Source organism: Caretta caretta, chromosome 22 (assembly GCF_965140235.1).
Source record: "Caretta caretta isolate rCarCar2 chromosome 22, rCarCar1.hap1, whole genome shotgun sequence".
Taxonomy (NCBI): domain Eukaryota; kingdom Metazoa; phylum Chordata; order Testudines; family Cheloniidae; genus Caretta; species Caretta caretta.
Window position 1 is genome coordinate 21,342,057 of NC_134227.1, and position 20,578 is coordinate 21,362,634.

The 20,578-nt window shown below is 43.2% G+C and overlaps 1 protein-coding gene across 6 annotated transcripts in view; it reads right to left on the reverse strand.

Annotated features, from left to right (window-relative positions):
- The window catches only part of CADM1 (cell adhesion molecule 1), a 285,108-nt gene extending 271,370 nt beyond the window's left edge, over positions 1-13,738 (reverse strand). For all 6 annotated transcript variants that reach the window (XM_048827347.2, XM_048827346.2, XM_048827344.2 and 3 more), the window contains exon 1: positions 13,591-13,738. In XM_048827347.2, the coding sequence (XP_048683304.1) occupies positions 13,591-13,708 (118 nt within the window). In that variant the 5' untranslated portion in view covers positions 13,709-13,738. The remainder of the gene's footprint in view (positions 1-13,590) is intronic.
- Between the last annotated feature and the right edge of the window lie 6,840 nt (positions 13,739-20,578).

The window sequence follows — 20,578 nt, forward strand, 5'->3', positions numbered from 1 at the left end:
TTTGCTTTTTCTGTCCACTGCCAACTTTATTCCCCACTCCAGAACTTACAATCAATCATCTACCTGCTCTTTACTGTCAGCGGACACAGCAACTGGCAATTATGGATTTAAAAAAAAAAATGCATGAAATTTGTACATCCTGTTTAAAAGATTATGTAAAGCAATTCAGAGTATTTAAGAACTTTAAATCAACTTAAAAGCAGTTACGGTGGACAGAGCTCATGAGGCTCATTTTAAGAGTCACATTAACCTGGCAGAAAAAAACTATTTAAAATGAGTAATGTTTCTTTCACATTTCACTCACTTTCAGCATCAGAAGGAGAAGAGGGCGAGGAAAGATCACGTGAATTGGCATGAGATGGCAATCGTAATCACAACCTTAGAGATATAGCTTCTTAAGAACTAAGCAAAAGTCATTAATCTGAGCACTGGATGAGCTATTAGAACACTGAGGTCAAAAAGGATAATTCTTCAAATGAAGCTAATTTCCTCCTTAAGAGATTTCTGAAGTTTTGTAAGTAATAAAATAGCAGTGAGTAAGCAGTAAGATAATGCACCAGCCTCAACAAAAGATTAAAAAAAAAAAAAAAAGAGGAGTTGGATGAACTCTGCCATATTTCTACCTAATCTGGGGCAAATTTTGGCATTAATACTGGCCAGAAAGGAGTTGCATCACCCAACGCATAGAAGGAAAGCCCTCCGTCCATCCTTCACATATTAGCCAGACTCGGGGTCCACGCATTCTCTTCTCCTACATTCCCCACATTCAAGAAGTGTAGAATCACCTCACGTGAAGTTTTGTGTAGATGTTGGAGAGTTCAAGAAATGCCAGTGACATCTCAGCATGATGCCGTATTATGTCTGAGCTAAACTCTCAGTGCTCAACTGCAAATGAAATTTGCAAATTTAATTCCAGACCCCCTGCTGGCTAATATGCTCTAAGAAACCAGACACAGTTTCTCTGGACTCTGCATATCATGCTAAAAACTAGGGTGACAAAAATTCATCTGCCTAAAGAACTGGAGTTGCTAGTGGGAATCTAGGTCAGCCTAATGTTATTCTTAATGTTATTACAGAAGCATTTCCCATACTAATCAGGTTTTTTTCATTTTGTTCCCCCCAACTGTGCTTACTCCAAACAATTCTAGTCCAAATGCTCCACAAGAACACTAAAGTTCAATAAAGCAGACAGTCAATGAAAAGTATTAACAGTTCTGATGCTTGTGGATCAGCTTTCTACTTAACTCTGTTACCCCAAAAATCCTAATTAGACAGTACTCAGAAAGCAATAATAATGCCTAATGGCACTGCTCAGTATTAAGCAGCATTATGAAATTATTCTGAAGTTTTTTTCCCCTTCTCCATTAAGACAGGAAGATAGATGTGGGCATAAATGTTTTAAAGAACTGCTGACACCTCAAAAACTGCCATACATTCCATTTAGAAACAGCTTGCATAGTACAAGGAATCTCTTCTCCCTTCATCTCAGTTACAGATACATATATATATATATATTTTTAAACCCACACAGTTCTTGGGGGCGCTTTTAAACACTCCAAGAGTTGGTCATCCACTGAAGCCTTTTGACATCACAACCATGTTCATATTACCAATTACATGTCAGAAGGTTAGAACGGGGTGGGGGGAAGGATTGCAGAAGCAGATGAATTTAAGAATCGGAGCTTCTTTTCATTCGAAATCTCACAATAATGAGAGAGATACACAAAAGACAAGCCACAGCAGCAATTCTCTAAACAGGGATATTTTAGAGCTTAACTGTAATGAATCCAGTTAGAATTGGCTGACTGGCCTTTTCATTGACTCAATACACAAAATGTTATATCCTGTACATTAATATACGATGACTTTACTCAAGAAATGAGATTTGTCTAACATCAGCTTCATGTCTTCACTGGCTTATTGGTGTCATCCTATGAAAGAAATGCTTAACTGACGCCACAACAAGCCTGCTTAAATTCCCCTCTTGTAAAGCAGCACTCGCAAAAGCAAGAGAGTCCAATCCACAATGTCCACCAAGAAATACCATTTGACATCACCTTACGCTTCAGGAAAACAAAGCATTGGTCTTTCTTCTAAAAACTTCAACCAATTGAGCTAATGCATATATAATGCTTCAGCAAATACAACAGTGTAACCGAAGACACAGTTTTACAGCTGCATGGAAAACACTGACAAAACGTTGAATGTTTTGATGCTATGGAGCACTACAAAGAATAAAAAACAGTGCTGACAGCATACGTGCCCTCAGCAGACATAATAGAAGGTCAAACAAATGGAAGTTCATATAAAAGACAATCTTTGTGAATAAGCTATAAATAACAAGAGCCACTAGCCTTTTCCTCCCCAATTCAACTCAGTCATATAGTTTCAGCTACTGTTTATGGATGAAGAGAGACTGTTGCCCAAAAGTTATCCCATGATATATTATGGCAGCTGAGGGAAAAAATAGCTTTTTTTAAAGCCATATGCCTTTTCAAGGTCACAGATATATCAGTGTCACTAAACGCATTTAAGAAACGGATTACAGCAATAAAAGGTGTCTAGTGCAGGTTCTACCTCTACATTTAGAGAGTTAGGTACAAACCCCAATCTACACCCAGGATATGGATTAAAGCAGAAAAAAGTCATTCGTTTCACCTTTATTTTAATTTATTCACCTCCGAGCTAACGTGAAGCAAATCTGTTCTACTTAACAGGAGATTGTTTGAAGGCAATATACTTTCTGGCCTAATTGTAGCAAAATCTTATTGAGCAAGAATTCCAGTTCTAGAGATTAACACCACAGATATCTTAAGGACACATTTTCCTAGGAGGGAGGCTGCTTGGCAGCCTCATTTAAAAACCAAAAAGGCAGCAACAAGCCACTTCTCTTGCTCCATCTTATTACTCTGATGTTTTGATGCTGTAGACAGACTTATTTCTAATTACCGAATAGGGGTAGCGAACGGTAACCTGATGCTTAACATTTCCTCATTTCAATCATGCTTCTTCTGAGAACACATATGCCGTAGATACCCGGTATAAACAACACTTCGAGGGCTCAGAAGACAGGCAATGGAAGAGGATGCTTGTGTCCTCTAGCTCATGGGTAGAAATTTAACCCAAACTGCTGAGGAGCAACAGTCCTCAGCCAATCGCTATTCAAATTAATGGTGATTTGGGAAAAGCATGCCAGCTTCTGTGCAGATGTCTCAAATGGAGTATGTTGTCCACCAAGTGACTGGAATTACAAAGTGACTATACTTCTTGGCCAGGTAAACGTGCTGTTCTCAAATGAAATCTGGAGAGCTCTGCCCAGGTCTTCGCTCATCTCAAGGTTTATGTTTTGCATTAGGGTTTTGGAAGTTTTGTTTTAATGCACAGAACAAACAAACAAACCCACAGAAGCAAAACTTTCAAACACCTAGTGATGGCTCAGAGGACACAATTTAAGTTCCATTCTGGATGAGCCCTTATCTCAGATGCTTGGCACTACAAAGAGATCTGAGATGTCTGGTCACGTTTTAACGCATTGGCAGAGCTACAGTCCAAACCTCGAGTGTACTTATGTCCACCAATACTAGTGATTGAATTCGGAGCACAGAGTGCTCACATCCACCCCAGCAGAGGTATTAAGAATGCCCTTCAAGGAAATCCAATCCCCTGTAACTCACTGACACAGGACTCTCCACCCTTGAAGATTACCACCTATTACTTGTGTTTCTCTAAAAGAAAGTGCAGAAATACACCTTCCATCACCATTTCCCTGCATGGCCAGAATCAGTGATAGTTAAGAGAGATGCGATGACCAGACTGGTATTCTAGCTCTTCGGAAGGAACCTGTGTAATTCTCCACAGCATTATGCAGATATATGTGACTATGACTCTGGAGTCTTGAGGCAGGACGTGCACTTATTCTCCATCTGACTCACTTCATGAAGAGTCAAGGAGATCCAAGATGATCTCAGGTGATTTTTTCCTTCAGTTTTTCTCCCGTGCCCCATTCGTACGGGCGCACTCAGGTTTGTCGGGAAGTGGGCTGAAAACAGTGGATGTTTAAGGAAGTTTAATACAAATCAGTTACAATGCTGAGGGGTTTCGGCATGGCCTGCCAGCACCTGGAGGCAATTCCCACCAGTAACACTGATGTAGCAGCAACGCCTTGTGACCCTAACTTTGCAGCTGTGAATATCCTCTCTATGAGGAAGATCAGAAAGCTTGAGAAGATGGTTGTGTTTCTTTTTTTAAAAATCATGGAATGCACTTTTAGAAGAACCCATCATCCTGGTAACTCCCTACTCCCAGTTTGAGACAAGCAGACCATGCTTCGGTACTGTAAGTGCGATAGCTGTCCCTGCCCCAATATCTAGCCCGGAAACACGATTTACCCATGACGAGTCTAGCTACCTTGTCATGCCACAGAGAACAGAAGGTGAAGAAGTGTAGACCAAAACATTTATGCAGTGGTTTAGGGATGGAAGCACAACATGTGACTCACTGTTCCAGACATCCAATAAAAACAGCTGCGAAACAGAAGTTATTTTACAATCAGGAGCGTGTTGAATTACCAAGAATTACCAAGAATTACCCTCTAGAGTTAAGGACTAGCAATCCTCACCTGTCCCTCAAAGCCAAGCTGTGGAGAGACCAGACAATATGGAAGGCAAGAGAAATCAGTTTACACCAATAACTTGTGTTTGGGCACGCCAATCTGCACATTTTCAGAAATTCTTACACAGGGAGCCTTTGGCCAGGGGCATGGTTAGCACTAATCAGAAACATTTTAGTAGCCCCTTGAAGTACATCCAGATGGCATTCCTAGGAGCCGAGGTCAACCCACTCATTACATAAGGAGGAATGTTATAATCCTATTGGACACAAAGCGTTACTTCAAAGCAAAAAATCTTGACTTGCCGGTGATACAGGCCAATCTTATTCTACAATCTCCCATAACATTCAGAATTAAAACTAATGAACTACAGGTTCATTCTATGAACAGACCTAGACTAGAGCCTTGTCTTTTCTGGTATCAGCAGTGGTAGCTGCTGACCTCTGAAAGTGGGTAAGAAAAAATGAGACTTAAAAGGTCAGCTCACAGCCAGCCTATAATACTGAGTGAAGATCATGCTGTATCGAACTGAAAAAACAAAACAAGACAGTGCAAAGCCCTCTCCACTGATAATTGGTGAGGTGTTTCCCATTCTACTAAAGCAGATGAATTTGACACATGGCAGCTGCGGGTATTAATGCAATTGCCAAATGGAGGTGTCAAAGAGGTTCCTCTCATCTTCAAGATGTTGTACCTTCACATGGTAGGAACAAAGAAGGGAAATTCACTATCAGATAACCTGTACCTGAACCTTCGAGATAAAACCATGTGGGCAAGTAATAGAATGTTAAATTAACTGCTTTTTCTGGCTTTAAAGTTTCCATTGTTTAGTCAAAGATTTCTGAAATAGAAGCTATGTGCTCTCTCCACCCAAAAGAAAAATCAGGTTGGTAATCTAGAACTGCAGGTTCTCAACTCAATTACTTTCCCTGCTACCAAACAGAACATCTAAAGACAAGTGGTTTCAATCATGTACAGCTAAGGGTCTGTTTTCCCCTCAGTATGTCCACTCAATTTCCACTGGCACTAACAGAAGACATGGAGGGTGGACATCTTATTGTCCAGAAAAACATCCAGAAAATTATAGGTAAGATGTTAGAATGGTAAAACAAGTCCAACTGCGCTCACAAATGCCATTTCCACCTATCCTGAACCAAAAGCCCAAGAAAGTTGCTTAACAGGCTACTGTTAGCATTACTGCAATAGAGAAAAGGCGCATGGCTAGAATTACGACAAATGTCCAAGTGCTTTAAACACAGAACTAACAGCGTATCAGAATATGGCACTTGGGCTAAACTAATCTGGATGTCTTCAGTCCAGAAAACAGGCATTTCAGCAGCTACGTTTCAGTGACGTAGAAGCAAGAGTTTCTACAGAAGTCAGTCAATAAGCTCTTCCAATTAAGCCTCCAGTACCTAGACAATAAGCCATTTCTTCATTCCCATTGTACAGGAGTGTAAAGATGGCATTTATGTATCTCAGTATTGAGCTCTTAATAAGACTGGTTTTGCTGTTTATGAGTTTATCTTCAGAATTCAACATTCTCAGGGAATTTCCTTCACTAAAGTTCTAGTCAAATTACATGATTGTTAAAAAAAAATTGTACTGTACATGTACAATAAGAGCGGGTCCAGCAGACATTCTGGCCTATGTGCCACTAGTGGCTTGAGCAGTCCCATTGACTAACAAGTTCTGGCTATATATTACCAGACTTTCCCAGTATGCTGTGGTCCCCCAGGGCAGGCAAAATCCACATACAGCAGCAGCTGAATGAAGGGTGGAGTCCGGACCCAGCCATGAGAGCTGGTTGTGTCCACAGCAGATGTCTAAGACAGGAAGAGAATAACCTGAGTCGCCTTATTCACTGGAGAAACCCCACATGCCCTGCCATGTGGCCTACCTACCCACTCCTAACAATCAGAGATAGATCAACTAGCTCCCATTGGAGTTCCCCCAGAATGCCCAGGCTTGACTACTGTATCTGACAAACCCCAAATGGAATATCAAATTCAGGCACAGCACCCATATACACACCCAGTTCAATTTACTAGATTAACTCAGACTGACTAGGATTCACCAAGGTGGCCAACACCCATCTGCACCTCTTAGAAACATGGCCCTACTGTTTCAATTGTAAACTTGTGACCAAAACCTCATAATACTTTGTTTCAAGGAAAACCTGCTGCAACCCTCCGACACCCCCTTGTTCTCCCCACCTCTCCCGACACAAGTCTGAAGCCAGCTGCACCAAAGCCGCTGAGCCAGCCCTAGAAGACCTTCAAAGGAAGTTCTGCAATGGAACCTCCCATTAACCACAACAGCAGCTGTTGGCTGCAACATGCAATTAAACTAGTTACTTTTTCAGAGCTTTACGAGATTTAAACAAGTAGGTACCACTTGTAATTGCAACATTCCAGCTAAATTCTCTCCCTTTTATTGAGGGTTTCTGAACAAAGACTGTTTATTCAGTGCTGGTGGTTCTGCAACACTGGAGAACTGTATAAGTGCTCCACAAGGAAATGACTACAGAGTTTTCTGTGTAATGTCCAGTTACCCAGAAAAGATACAGATTACATGTCCAGCTTTGCTTGTATCCCTAAACCACTGCATAAATGTTTACTTATGTGGCTGGAATCCAGCCAAACTGAATGCTTTGAATTTACAGTCCACTTGCACATAGGACATTTTAGAAGTCTGGTAAAAATCACATTCCCAGAAACAAAAGAAATTGCCTAACTTTTGTATACAGTCAGAGAAAGGGAATTCTGGGACACCCTGAAACATTCCTACCATATTTTGCTCAAAATAAAAGACATATCCAAAGAATTGTAAAGACACTTTAAAAAAGGTAAATTACCAATATCTGCAAGAATCAGTGTCAAACACCCTAACCAGAACAACCTGCACACGCTTAATACTACCGGAAAGTTACTAGGAAAAGTTATTTTTAATCAACAAAACAGGCTGATAAGAGCACTTAAAAAAAAACAGTTTGAGGAGGCAGCATGCCTGGTCTAAAACAAAAATGGATTCTGTTAGGCATGGCCTCAGACACAAGGTCTGATCCATTTTTAGATCTAGCACTAATCAAGCAACAGGGCAGAGACTGTCTGCATACTGCTGCCCCCATGTACCACGTTCACAAGTCTGACTCGGCCCAAAGGAAACAGCACTGAGCTATTTTTATTTACTGAGTCAGTTGTTTGATGTAAAGTGTTTCTTTAATTACACAACCAAAAAAGAAAGCCAAACAGACAAAAACAGCAAAAGATCAACACAAGAAACTGATGAAGACTGCTGCTTGAAGAAGGAACATATCTATGCTCTGTCTTAGGGGTACAATGGCCTCCCCAAAACAAAACGAGCAGCAGCAACTCTTCTTGAGTTGTCTAGTTGTGTCCAATATTGTCACTGGTTAATTTAAAACTGAAATAAATTAGTGAGATGAAGGTGGTAGTGACTAACCCCCCATCTCACCACAGCTTGTGTATGTGAAGCCTAGATGATTGGTATTACTCTTCCTGTCCTTCAGAAGGGGTCATAGTAATCCTCATGGGTGATTAGGTTCCTAAACCTAATATCATGCTTACAACCAGTGCTCAGCTCAATCGCCTTGAATAAGCCCATATCACAACCAAAATGGATAGTTGGATTTTCTTTGCCAGCCTCTCCTTTGCAATTTCACTCAAGTGTTTGCATATCATGCAGAACACTCACCAGAGCCAGAAACTTAGTATATTTTTTCATGCCAAATGCTCAGCTCAGTCCCAGTGAAACACAGTGGATAGTAAGATTTTTTTCTCCTGCTTGCAGACAAAGGCTCCTTACAACCTTGCTCCATATTTACAAGAGCCTGCTTAACCCATATTCTCAGTAGGATTGTTGACCAGTCACGTTAAATCACCGAAATCTGAGCAGATCTTTTTGCTGGTCCGTTGCTTACAGGGCTTATCCATTCTGGCTAAGATGTAAAACTTAAGTCCTGACCCTTCTTGTCATTAGATATCCCACTGTATTCTCTTACAAGTATAACTGTTAACCTTGGTTTGCAGGGTTGTTGTAACTGTATCGGTCAAAAACTATTAGAGACACAAGGTGGGTAAGGTAATATCTTTAATTGGACCAACTTCAGCTAGTGAAAGCTTCTCTCTTTCACCGATAAACAATATTACCTCACCCACCTTGTGTCTGTTAACTCTGGATGTCAGACAAGATTCCAGTTTGGGCGGTTATACTCTGCCTCTCTAAATTCCCCCTCGGGTTTGAATTGGAATGTTATTCTGTCTAAACTACCATGTAGTATATCGCTGTACAGTGTTACACAGGTGCTCGTTCCACCCCAGGACTGACTACAGTTCAGTACTAACTGAAGTCATTCCTGTATTCTTTTCCTATTTCACACTCACACACACACACACACAGTGAGCGAAACTTACTTACAGGTGGGTAAAGCACTGAGACCATCAGATGAAAGGTGCTAAAGAAATACAGATTCATCATGGCATTAGACTATTTTATACCAAGTCTTAACACTGCCTAGCCCTATACCAATTACCAAGCTTGACTCATTCAGCACAGCCATTACAACATGCTCCAAAGCACACCCCAATTACAGGATTCCACCAAGACAGTGAGATATGGCAATACCACCGTAGTGTACCCTTGCCCAGCACTGCAGAAAGGAGCTATTTTAACTCAAGAGTTGGAGACAGAAAGGCACACAAAGCTATGCAATTACCACCAAACAAGTATTTACTGCCATGGCATGGATTTTCTTTCAGTACTTCCAGGAAACTTATTATTGCATATTAATCGCTTTTAAAAGTGCTGGGGGCAGGGGGAAGGAGAAGCGAGCAAAACATTTCAGGAATTTTAAGGAAATTTGACATAAATTCAGCCAATGCCAAGAGAGCGTCTAGTGCTTTACCCTTTGCCTCAGATAATCAAACTTTTAGTGGAGATTAATGACTGCCAGGCTCCAAGTAGCAAAGTATCCATTCTGCAACAGTTACCACTGCGTGGTGCTCTCCAGTCTGTCAGTGAAGAATGCCCAATGTACAGGTCAGTCACATCCCTTTCAACTGAAGAACTGCAGAGTTCAGATCCCTCATTTTCATTTCTTTTCAATTGCTCCTAACACTGCTATATTTTAATTCAGATTGTTATGTCTATTAGCTGGGCTCCATTTACCAGGCTTGCCGTGTAGTAGCATGGTACGAGCCTTTCGTTTAATAAAAATGTGGTGTTTTTTTTTTAAATGGTGATTCTAAGCAGGAGATGAGGCATTGAGAGTTTGAGATGCAGAAAGAGGGAATGAGATACTGTGTATTTATAGCCATGTTAGGAAAGCGTTTTTATTTTAGCTCAAGTATTGTTTAGTGATCCAATTCTCCAGCTCCAACGACTGAGCAATTCACTATGCGTGAAGCTAAAACCTAACAGGTATGCACAGGAGCCCAAGCAAACTCCATGATCACATAAAACCAGAGCCCATTTTACAATGTCATTTTTTGAAAAGGACAAAAATTCATCTGGCAGCAAAACGTCTTAAAAACCATGAACATGGTGCAGTAATTGCATAAATACCTGAGCGTTTGAACATACGGAGCGTTGGCCTTTGCACGGATGAGAATCATGCCAAAGTGACATCTCTGTTTCCCTATCCTTTTATAAAAAAGGACAAGAACAAAAAACAAAAAAAACCACCCCACTGTCAGCCAAAGGCATATTCCCTTCCTTTCCCACCCCCCTCTCCCACCAAGCAGGCACTTAACGTCTATGGAACAGCTGAGCTAAGAGGAGGGATAGGAACACAAGTTAGCACTTCCTCCGAAACAATGTGTTTTAAAATGGCACATGCATAAAGTAACTGCCATTGTCCTAATTGGTACGCAGGCGGCCTAGGATGGCGGCCTTGCTCTGGAGAGCATTCCTCATGAAAAGAAGGTATGTCAAGTCAGAATAATGAACTGAAAGTGACACCAGTTTTCTTCCCCCACTGCCTGACCAAGAAGGCCACTGGGGAAAACATGTAAAACATACATATGAATAAAGCTCTTTGTTCAAGAGAACTGCCTGCCTCTTATTCTCTACCTCCCCCTTTCGTATTAGTTAAATTCAAAAGATCCCTCAATGACTCTCTTGTTCCTCCAAAATGTCCCAGTCAAATAACGCTAGCGCCTCTTGTCACACAAGTCAGTGAATGAAGCCTTGTGCGTCTCCAGTGACACACTGTAAATATAAAGTGGCATTAATGAGGGATATTTTATCAAAGCCAGACAGTCCCTCCTGTGGCTATTCAGTTCAATGCAGAAGAAACGCAACAATAGCTAGGCAGCACTTTGTAGAATACGTAGCCCAGAATACAATCTTGTCAAGCCACTGCAAAAACACTGTGCATCGTACTGCAGAAGTTGCCCCAAATCACCCACAAAACTGTCTGCTGAGATTCCAGTGATAGCTTGAAGTTAAATCAAACAGCTTTCCTGTAAAGCAGGAGAAATTTTAGAGAGCCAGAAAGAGAAAGGCTTGGGCAAACCCATTTTAGCTGGGTTAAATTAACATCCATTTAATCCAAAACAATCACCATAGGAAAAGCATCTAGTCTGAATGAAAGACATATTATGTTAAAATGAGTTCTTTAGTGTAACAAGGCTCCCATTAACCACAACAGAAAAGAAAATGGAAGCACGTAAGTTCTACTTCGATACCAACAGGTTTTCGACTCTTCACTAAAAGACTTTCTGGCTTCCTGATTCATTATCAGGGTATCCTTTCTGAGGCTGCACTGACAGAAGCCTGCCTTTGCAGCATATGGCCCAGACTTACTTAGCCACTTTCAATTACAACAATTCTATGAACGAAGAATTATAGAAAACACACAGAAACCAATTACTTTTCAATGTGAACACTACTTGATAGCCATACACAAGAGCAAGAAGCTGCTTCCATGGTAACCCGTAACAGAATTTTCATGTCGCTTCGCCATGCACTGTCAAGCCCACAATTCCTTCTTTACTAGTCACTATATATATATATCCCCTGTTAAGAACAGCAATTTCAGATAGCAAAATATTTATAAACAAAGCAGTTACTACTTTCACCATTCACTCAACAAGCAGGCTTAGCACTCAGATGTAGTCCATTACTTTACTCTCCATAAGCAACCCTAAAGATTGATCGTTTTTGGTCTAAAGGAAATATCTGTGCCCAACAGTCTCTTCAGCAGCCAATGTATTGTTGCCTCTATTATTCACCAGTTTCAGATCCTCATGTGCACCCAGGTTTTAATGACACAGGGTCTTTCATAATGCACTAGTCCAAAAATGCTCTTTCAGGAATATTTTATTAAGATCAAAACTTGGACATCACAAAGAAGAAACTTCGAACAAATCCAGGTTTGCCAAACCAATTTATCTACCAACCCATTAATTAAAGACTTAGCGATTCACACAAAGCTTTCAGTGCAAGAAAAATGAGACCAAAAAAAAAATCTCCTTTTATGTACCCGATACACATTTAGTCTATAAAATAAATGGCTTGGAGGAAATAGAGCACTTTTTAAAAATGCTTTGCATGGAATAATCCTCTCAAGGGCTTGACCTAGTATATTATGATTTACTCAGCTGTATGCTATTTACATAATTGTGAAAATAACTGGTAAAAACCAAACATTAGAGAGAGAAATGCTAGAAGACTTTCATAGTAGCCAAAGAACAACCTTCAGGCCACAATACAGTTAAGCATTCTTTCCGATATGGCTTTTATTCATTTTTTTGGCTACTTGTTGCTGCTGTTGTAACTGATCATCTGTTCTCTGCACAAGGGAGGTTCAATCTGATCTGTTCCACACATGTGTTTATTTAGGGAGGTATGGGTAAAAAGAAATCGGCAAACAGCATTATCTGAAGCATTGCAAAGAGTGATCTGACGGTGAAGTGATTTGTCTCTCTCCCCTTTGTTATTGAAAGCAAATACTGCCCTCTTCATTTCCAATCTTGCCAACACTCACAGGCGCTGCTGTTGGAAGAGCAAAACGTTTGCAATAGAGGGAAGGAAATAAAATCCCCTTCTATTTACAACACGGAGCTAGCCCCTGTAACAACAGGGCTGGGAAAGGGGAGCTGAGACTCCCAACACTTGATCGGAACGAGTCCTTCCAATCTCCACATCCCTGCAAGATTTAGAGAAGCAGGAGGGCTGTACGGGAGGCTGCAAGCCCAGGAGGCGGCAGAGTGGCCGGATTCAAAACACTGATAAGGGCTAAGAGTCTTAATTCACCACAATCGCTACCTGCCTCCCTGCCTGGCCGAAGGAGAGGAAATGGGGAGAAGAAACCTGCCCTCCCCAAGCCGCAGCCCCAGCCCCAGCCCGGCTGCTGAAGGGAGAAGCACAATGAGTCAGGACCTGGGGGAAAACCAGGAGCCGGAGCCAATCACGGGGGGCAACTTCTGCTTCGGAAAGCCAGGCAGAGGGGGCTGCGGCCAGCCCCGAGAGTGGCCCTGCAAGGGGGGCAGGGGGGAAGAGCCGTGCTGAGGGCTATAGGGGTCCAGAAGAACTATAAAGGGGTGGAGAAGGGAAGCTATACGGGCACGGGAATATAGGGGAGGTAAGGGGGAGCTATGGGAGCACTATGGGGTGCAGCGGGGCGCTATGGGGGGTTAGGGGGAGTTATGGGGGTGCAGCGGGGCGCTATGGGGGGTAGGGGGAGGTTATGGGGGGCAGTATGGGGTTGAGGGCAGCGGGGCGCTATGGGGGGTTAGGGGGAGGTTATGGGGGTGCAGCGGGGCGCTATGGGGGTTAGAGGGAGGTTATGGGGGGCAGTATGGGGTTGAGGGCAGCGGGGCGCTATAGGGGGCTAGGGGGAGTTATGGGGGTGCAGCGGGGCGCTATGGGGGGCAGTATGGGGTTGGGGGGCAGCGGGGCCCTATGGGGGGTTAGGGGGAGGTTATGGGGGGGCAGCGGGGAGCCCCCCTGCCTACCTCTGGGGATGAGCGCGGCGGCGGCGAGCAGCAGCAGCAGCAGCGGGAGCGGGAGGATGCCGGGGGCCCCGCCGCCGCCGCGCCCGGAGCAGCCGCTGGGCTCGGTCCGACTCGCCATGTCCGGGCACCTGCTTCGCTCTGCCCGCGCCGCCCGCGCCCGGCGATCCAGCGCCCGCTAATGAGATGCGCCGACGTCACCGCGGGGCGGGGGGAGCCCCGCCCCTCTCGCCGCCTGCTGGTGGGATGCTAATGAGCCCAGCCGGGGCCCCGCCCCGCGATAAGGGAGCGAGGGTAAAGTCTCATCTCCGGCGAGGGGCGCATCGGCGGTGGGAGGGGTGAGGTTACTGCTCCCCTGAGCCAGGTGTCCGGGGGGGGGGGGGGGGAGAAGGGAGCCAGCTGCCCCATGTCTCCCCTGCCCCCAACCCTACCCCTCTGCCCCCACCACCGCATCCGCCCTCTGTTCCCCAACGCCCCCACGGCACTGGCTGCAGCCCCTGGCCCCAGATCCACCCCTGCTGCACCCCCCACAGGTACCTGCTGCCCACAGCCCTCCCTGCCTGCACACCCCCCCTGCCTGCACACCCCCAGCGCCCCCCCCATAAAACCTGCAGCCCAGAGCTCCCCCAGCTCCTCCCCGCCCAGAATGCCTCCACCATGCCACCCCGGGCACACCCCCCCCCTCTTACTTCCTCTCCTGTACCCCGCTAAGGCACCCTCCCAAATCTTCACAAGCCATTTAACTGCCCCACACACACACACACACCCACACCCCTGCCCCTCTCTGGAGAGCTGCAGCGTTAAATCAGGATGGTGTCACTCCCGCAAGCAAGCCGGCTTTGCTGGCTTTAGGCCTAGGTAGATACGATCTGAGGCAGGCCACTGCCAGGCCGCGACTTGGTACGAATCACCTTCACAGTCCACGCCGCTGTATGCTGCTTTGCGCTTCTGCTAAGTCAGCCTTAGCGCATTTCCTCAGCGGAGCAACCCACTTTAGTTAGAATCACTCAAGTCACAGCCAGAGGGGACATACTTACATTGATTTAAAACTGGGTTAAAGTTACAGATGCAAAGTAAACCAATATATCAGTTTTCAGAGTAGCAGCCGTGTTAGTCTGTCTTCTCAAGAAGAAAAGGAGTACGGGGGCACCTTGGAGACTAACAAATTTATTTGAGGGTAAACTTTCATGAGCTAGAGCTTACTTCATCGGACTAAATTTGTTAGTCTCTAAGGCGTGCCACATACTCCTTTTCTTTTTGCAATATATCAGTGTAAAGTAACCACCTACAAGCCGTTTTTGAAGTCACTGTAAGAGTATCCACAGAAAGTTTTGCCCATTTACCTAAATCTGTTTTAAAAAACTCACACACTTTTAGGCCTTGGCTACATGGGAAAGTATATCCATTATAATGGTCTGACTTCTCCTGGGGCTTTTTTCAGTTTAGTTTACATTGATTAGGGGAAGGGGGTTAAACTAAACTGAAAAAAAGCCATACTTAACCTGGAATAAGAGTGGCTAAATGGGGGATTATACCTAAAGGCAAAAATGCTCAGACTTTTTCCAGCTAAAAATGTAGATTTAGCTACACCAAAAATGTTACAGTACAACAGCAATCCGAATACACTATTTGTGTAACACTTTAATTCAAAATGTTTTAAAAATCCCTTTCCTTTTATCAAAAAAATTAGAAGTCAAGATCAAAATGGACCATTTAGACTGTCAAAACAAAAATGTTTTGTTCAACCCAAAACAGTTTATAAACTGCCAGTGAACCAAAAGAGCGGATATTTGCACAGCTCTAATTATACCAGTGTAATTTATTGGTTTAAATTCACACCTTAGGTTACAATGAAGAAACTTTCCCATGTAGGCAAAGCCTTAGTTAAACTGGTTCAATACTGTGTGTGCACAAGCCTATTGGTAAATGGGACAGGGGAAGGGAGGATACGTATTCTGTGCTAACCACAAGCCCCACGATTCTTTTACCTCTCTTGAATTCAGCAGCAGGCATTCCTGACTACAGACCAAATAGGCTGCCATAGCATTAGCAGCAAGCAACAGTGGTGTATGTGGCAGTGGCTAAGTCCTTTATGACTAAACGCCCAATTTGTTCAGTGTACTACTGCTCACTAGGGAAAGCAGAATTTAGCAGTGAGTTGCATAGATTATCCAACAGGGCTTTTCAGATGTTACAATTTACTGTCACAACATTTACATTCAAGGTGTGGTTGCCAGAGATTTGTTTTGTTTTATGAGCCAAACAAATCCTTTTTAAGTACACAAAAGAAAAATATTTAAAACTCTCCTCTCCCGCCCCCCCCAAAAAAGTGGATGTTTTTAAACAATTTCTTAGTGCCTGTTTGTATAGAGTCTTAATGGAAAAACCCCTTTGTTACCAATCTCAGATGGTATCAAAATGCTGCTGTTAGAGTAAAAAAAAAGTGATTTAGGCAGAAGCTCTCTGGTTCCACCATTGAAATCGGATTCTATTGTTTAAGGCAAAATAAGGAAGGCGGGGGGGGGGGATGACACAGAAAGGAGGAAAACGCATAGCTAAGATAAGAAAATGCACCTTCTGTCTCTAATGTCGGCAGTTCAGTTGCTAAGAAAAATCAGACATAGCATATGGCTATGACTGATTAATCTGTCCATGATTCATAGTTGAGAGAGTAGAATTCATGTTAAGAATGAATTTAAGAAATAATATTAAGGGGAAACTGTACAAAAATGTAAATTCTGCTGCTTTAAAGACAGATTGAGCTGGACTCTGTATAACATTTCTAGCCAAGGACAACTGACATGCAAACCAAGATCCAGTCATATTGAACCTTTCGGCTTACTAAGGGGCAGGAAGAAAAGGAGTACTTGTGGCACCTTAGAGACTAACCAATTTATTTGAGCATGAGCTTTCGTGAGCTACAGCTCACTTCACGAAAGCTCATGCTCAAATAAATTGGTTAGTCTCTAAGGTGCCACAAGTACTCCTTTTCTTTTTGCGAATACAGACTAACACGGCTGTTCCTCTGAAACCTGTCATTATATAAGGGGCAGGAAAGATCTAAAGAGAATTTGCAATGCTGGATTTTTAAGACTGACAGGAGATGTTAGCTGATAGAGGGCAGGCCAGCTACTGAACAGTGGGCAAATGCTATCACACTTTACCAGGCTGGTGCACCTGATTACACCTTACATTGCTCATGAAACCACCACCAGGATGGCCAATGTGACCATGAGCTCTCCCACATATCTTTGACATCAATGAAGGGGCACAGATTATAAAAGATTTGGATCTGATGGGGGAGGAAAAAAAAAAAAAAGAGGCCTGGTCTTCACTGGAGAAGAAAGGTGCATTTTTAAACACAAACTGGCATGTGTTAGTCCCAGAATGGAGACAGAGGCCATTGTAGTTTTAATATATTTGCTGGTCAAGTTGAAGCCTCGACTCCCCGCAGGGAAGAGACCACCACAACACATGAAGCCAAAGATCTATCCTTCACTGGCAGGGCTTTCCAGGAGTCCTTGGAGAACACACCCTCTAGACATTTAAGGCTGTTTTGATACAACTAACCCAAGCTGCTAAACTCTTGGTGAATTTCAGAATAAACCAGAAAGGTCTGCACAACATACCTACTATGCTTTTCCCCTCTTTTGATTTGGTCTTTCAGCTCAGGTGTCTTGGAGTCTCAGATTGTTAGGAGGTGAAGCAGCTGTAGTAAGACAAACCTGCTGGCCTCTGGTGAGAGGCAGCCTAGGAAAAAAAAGACATGACCTGCCCTGGAATACCGCACTGAAATGTCACCCCGATATTGCCTGCTGTCAGTTGAGACACAGGGAAAGCCTGGGGACTACAAGCAACAGAAGGAAGTGTCAAAGATTACAACATCCAATGAAGTGAGCTGTAGCTCACGAAAGCTTATGCTCAAATAAATTGGTTAGTCTCTAAGGTGCCACAAGTCCTCCTTTTCTTTTTGTGAATACAGACTAACACGGCTGCTGCTCTGAAACCTTTCAACATCCATTTAGCCACTCTGGGACCTGGCGAGCTTCCACTGAAATCAAGCTCCTCAGGCATCAGGTTTAGCTGGACCCTCTGGTCACAGTAGTGTTACACAGGTAGATTTGTTCTGGTTGGCTAATCTGGACTCTTATTAGAAAGAAGGCAAAAACAGGAAAGGGGTAGTAAAAAAAGGTGGAGTAGGAAACTGACTATGGAGGAGGTAATAGTAGCAACCTTAGGTTCACAATTTAGGAGTTGCTCAGAACAGCACCATGGAGCCATTACTGTCATCTGTCTCTCACTCTCTCCCCCCCGAGTGTATTTTATGATCAAAACAAAGGCAGCCCAGGAGTAAGATGATGCAATTGAGACCATGAGGCCAATGCTGGTAAATGGTCCAAGTTAATAGGTGTATGTTTCCCCACTAAAGAAACACAGAAGATGGGTGGCAACTTAGTCCCACTGCAATACACCAATCAAAAGAAGTATCCTCACCAGGAGCCCTCAAAGCCATAAATCAACAGCTGTTTAGTTCAGATAACTTCATTTGCATCATTCCTTTGACTGTTCTGTGTTTTTTCTTTCAAACAAACTTCTCTCACCCCTCCATCCAACTGCTCCCTGAAGAGACTCATAAGCTAAAGTAACCTTCTACCACCTTTCTACTCACTTTGGCCAATGTAAGGTATAAGCCGAAGGTAGGAGTCAGTTCGTGGGCATGAGGATGGGTCTCCCAAGGGGGTGCCATGCATCCACAGTTCTTTTCAATTTCTCCAAGTTTGACATCAGTGCATTATTATATGGAACAGAGTTCTCTCTTCTGCTCTTTTAGCCATGAAGTGGGGTGCAGTCATCTCTGGACAGGCACCATCTGCCCACCCCATTTCCTTGTTTTCTGGATTGACAGTCAATGGGAGATGGGTGTCGAAGATCTGGTAACTTACCTTTCTATTGATTTTCCATCTGTGCAATAATTTTTACAGGTCTTAATTGTCTCAATTGAATTGAGCCACCCTTCCTCCCTCTTCAAAACAGACTAGCTCCAGAGAATTGCTCCTCCAGACTGCTAAGCTGTGCCTTAATAAATTTTATGCAATCCACTATCAACTAGTAGGTGTGTCTTCCATTGGAAAGAGGAACTTAATGTCTTTCTCTCATTATTCCTTAAATATTATGGGTCTAAGAATGCCTTAACAGAAAGGGCATGCCAAATATTTCCAACATTCTTAATTAGGTTATTTGAAGCAATGCTACAGCAAATGAGTTGTCACTTTAGCTTTACCATTCTGTCACCTTTTGCAGAGTCTAAACTTACAACTGCTCAGGGCAAATGTTGCATCACACTGTAGGTTTAGAAAGAACTACCTGTTCCGATTGAATTGCTTCTCGCGTAGATTCAGACAAGCATTATCTGTGCAAACACAGGACTCTTCCCACATTCTAACTCCTTCAAACTGGGAACATTCATACCCACAACTAGCCTCGGAGCAAACCAGCCCCCTTTCTCCTCCATTAGATCTGTGCTCTTCTCACTTCTGTTGGAAGAGCAGCGTCTTTTTCCCCAACAGATTTTACAAACTGACAGTAAAACATGTTGCTCCTTGCACAACAATTGCAACCTTAACATTGTCTGCATCTTGTGAAACAGGGCTAGGGTCATTGCAACTATGTGGCTAAACCAGATTTATTCTTAGATTAAGAGGGAGGCACTTGTTTTAGTCTAGGACACCGTATATTGTTCATCTCCAGAAGGACTTCCATGCTGGTAAACAAATCTGGTCTGAAAGACACTGCATATATACTCAATTTGCCTCAGTATGATTAGGTACCAGACTATCTTGTTTGTCTATTTTTAATTACTTATTTTATTCCCTTCCATAAGATATTGTACATTATGACCCACTGCTGCTCAAGCAACAAATTGAAGGATGACCCATATTAAGTGTAAAGGTTTATAATAATTTAAGTATTCATGGGATGCAGAACAATAAGATGTAGGAAATGCAATTTGCATAATAAATATCAATATCACAACAGCTAAAACAAACCATGACAAATTATCTGCTGCTAAGTGACCAAGAGATTATGGAATACAAATTGCAAATCCTGAACTTTAGGAAATGACTTCCTTAACTGTGTGTTTCTTTCAGCAAAACACAAAAAGGGAGTCAAGATGTATTAAGGAGAGTGGCTAGGTTCCTGTTGGAAATATCCTAATGCATTCCCATTATGCATTAACTTTAGTTTCAAGAGGAAAACTATTTCCTCTGCCATGGAAGTTTAACTTCAGATTATTGGTCACAGTGAGTTAGCAGTTTTGATCTTTAAGCATGAGCCCCATTGGCAGTGATTAAAAGCTATATTATATTTGAGAGGGCTCAGGTTACGGGCAGCTAGCAACAGAAGCTAGCTAAAAAGTGGGAGGGGAGAAGAACAGGCTGATAAAGATTCACCTGACCACTACATCTACAACAGAGATTTCTTAACATTACAAGGCCACTCCCAGTGTCTCCCATTCAAATTGACATTCAATGATCATCAGGTTTCTCAGTCTAGTTATGACCTTCCCCTCCCTTCTCCCCCACCCCCAATACAGATGCAGTCAGGAGGTCACGGGGACCTGGGAGATGTTGGGTCTGTTTCTAAATTCCTCCAGCAGAGAAATGGAGGATGGGAGTTAGGGTATTCTTAAGCCACTTTTGTTCTGTTTTCTTGAGCCATCCAGGATCCTGCTCAGCACACAGCGCACGTTGGAGCAACCTATGAGCCTGGGGAAGCAGCAAATAGCCATAGCGCAATGCACTCTGACCATGCTTCCAATCGGTTCTCGATGCTGAGGGCTGGGAGCACAACTAGTGTACAGTCCCTCTCCCACAGTCAGCTCTCCACTGGCTGGAGATTCACAGCATGCTGCTTCTGGTTACTGTAAGGTCCTTGACGCTGCTGGAGTGGCAAAGAAGGGCCCCAGAGTAACCAAGAATCAAAATCCTCT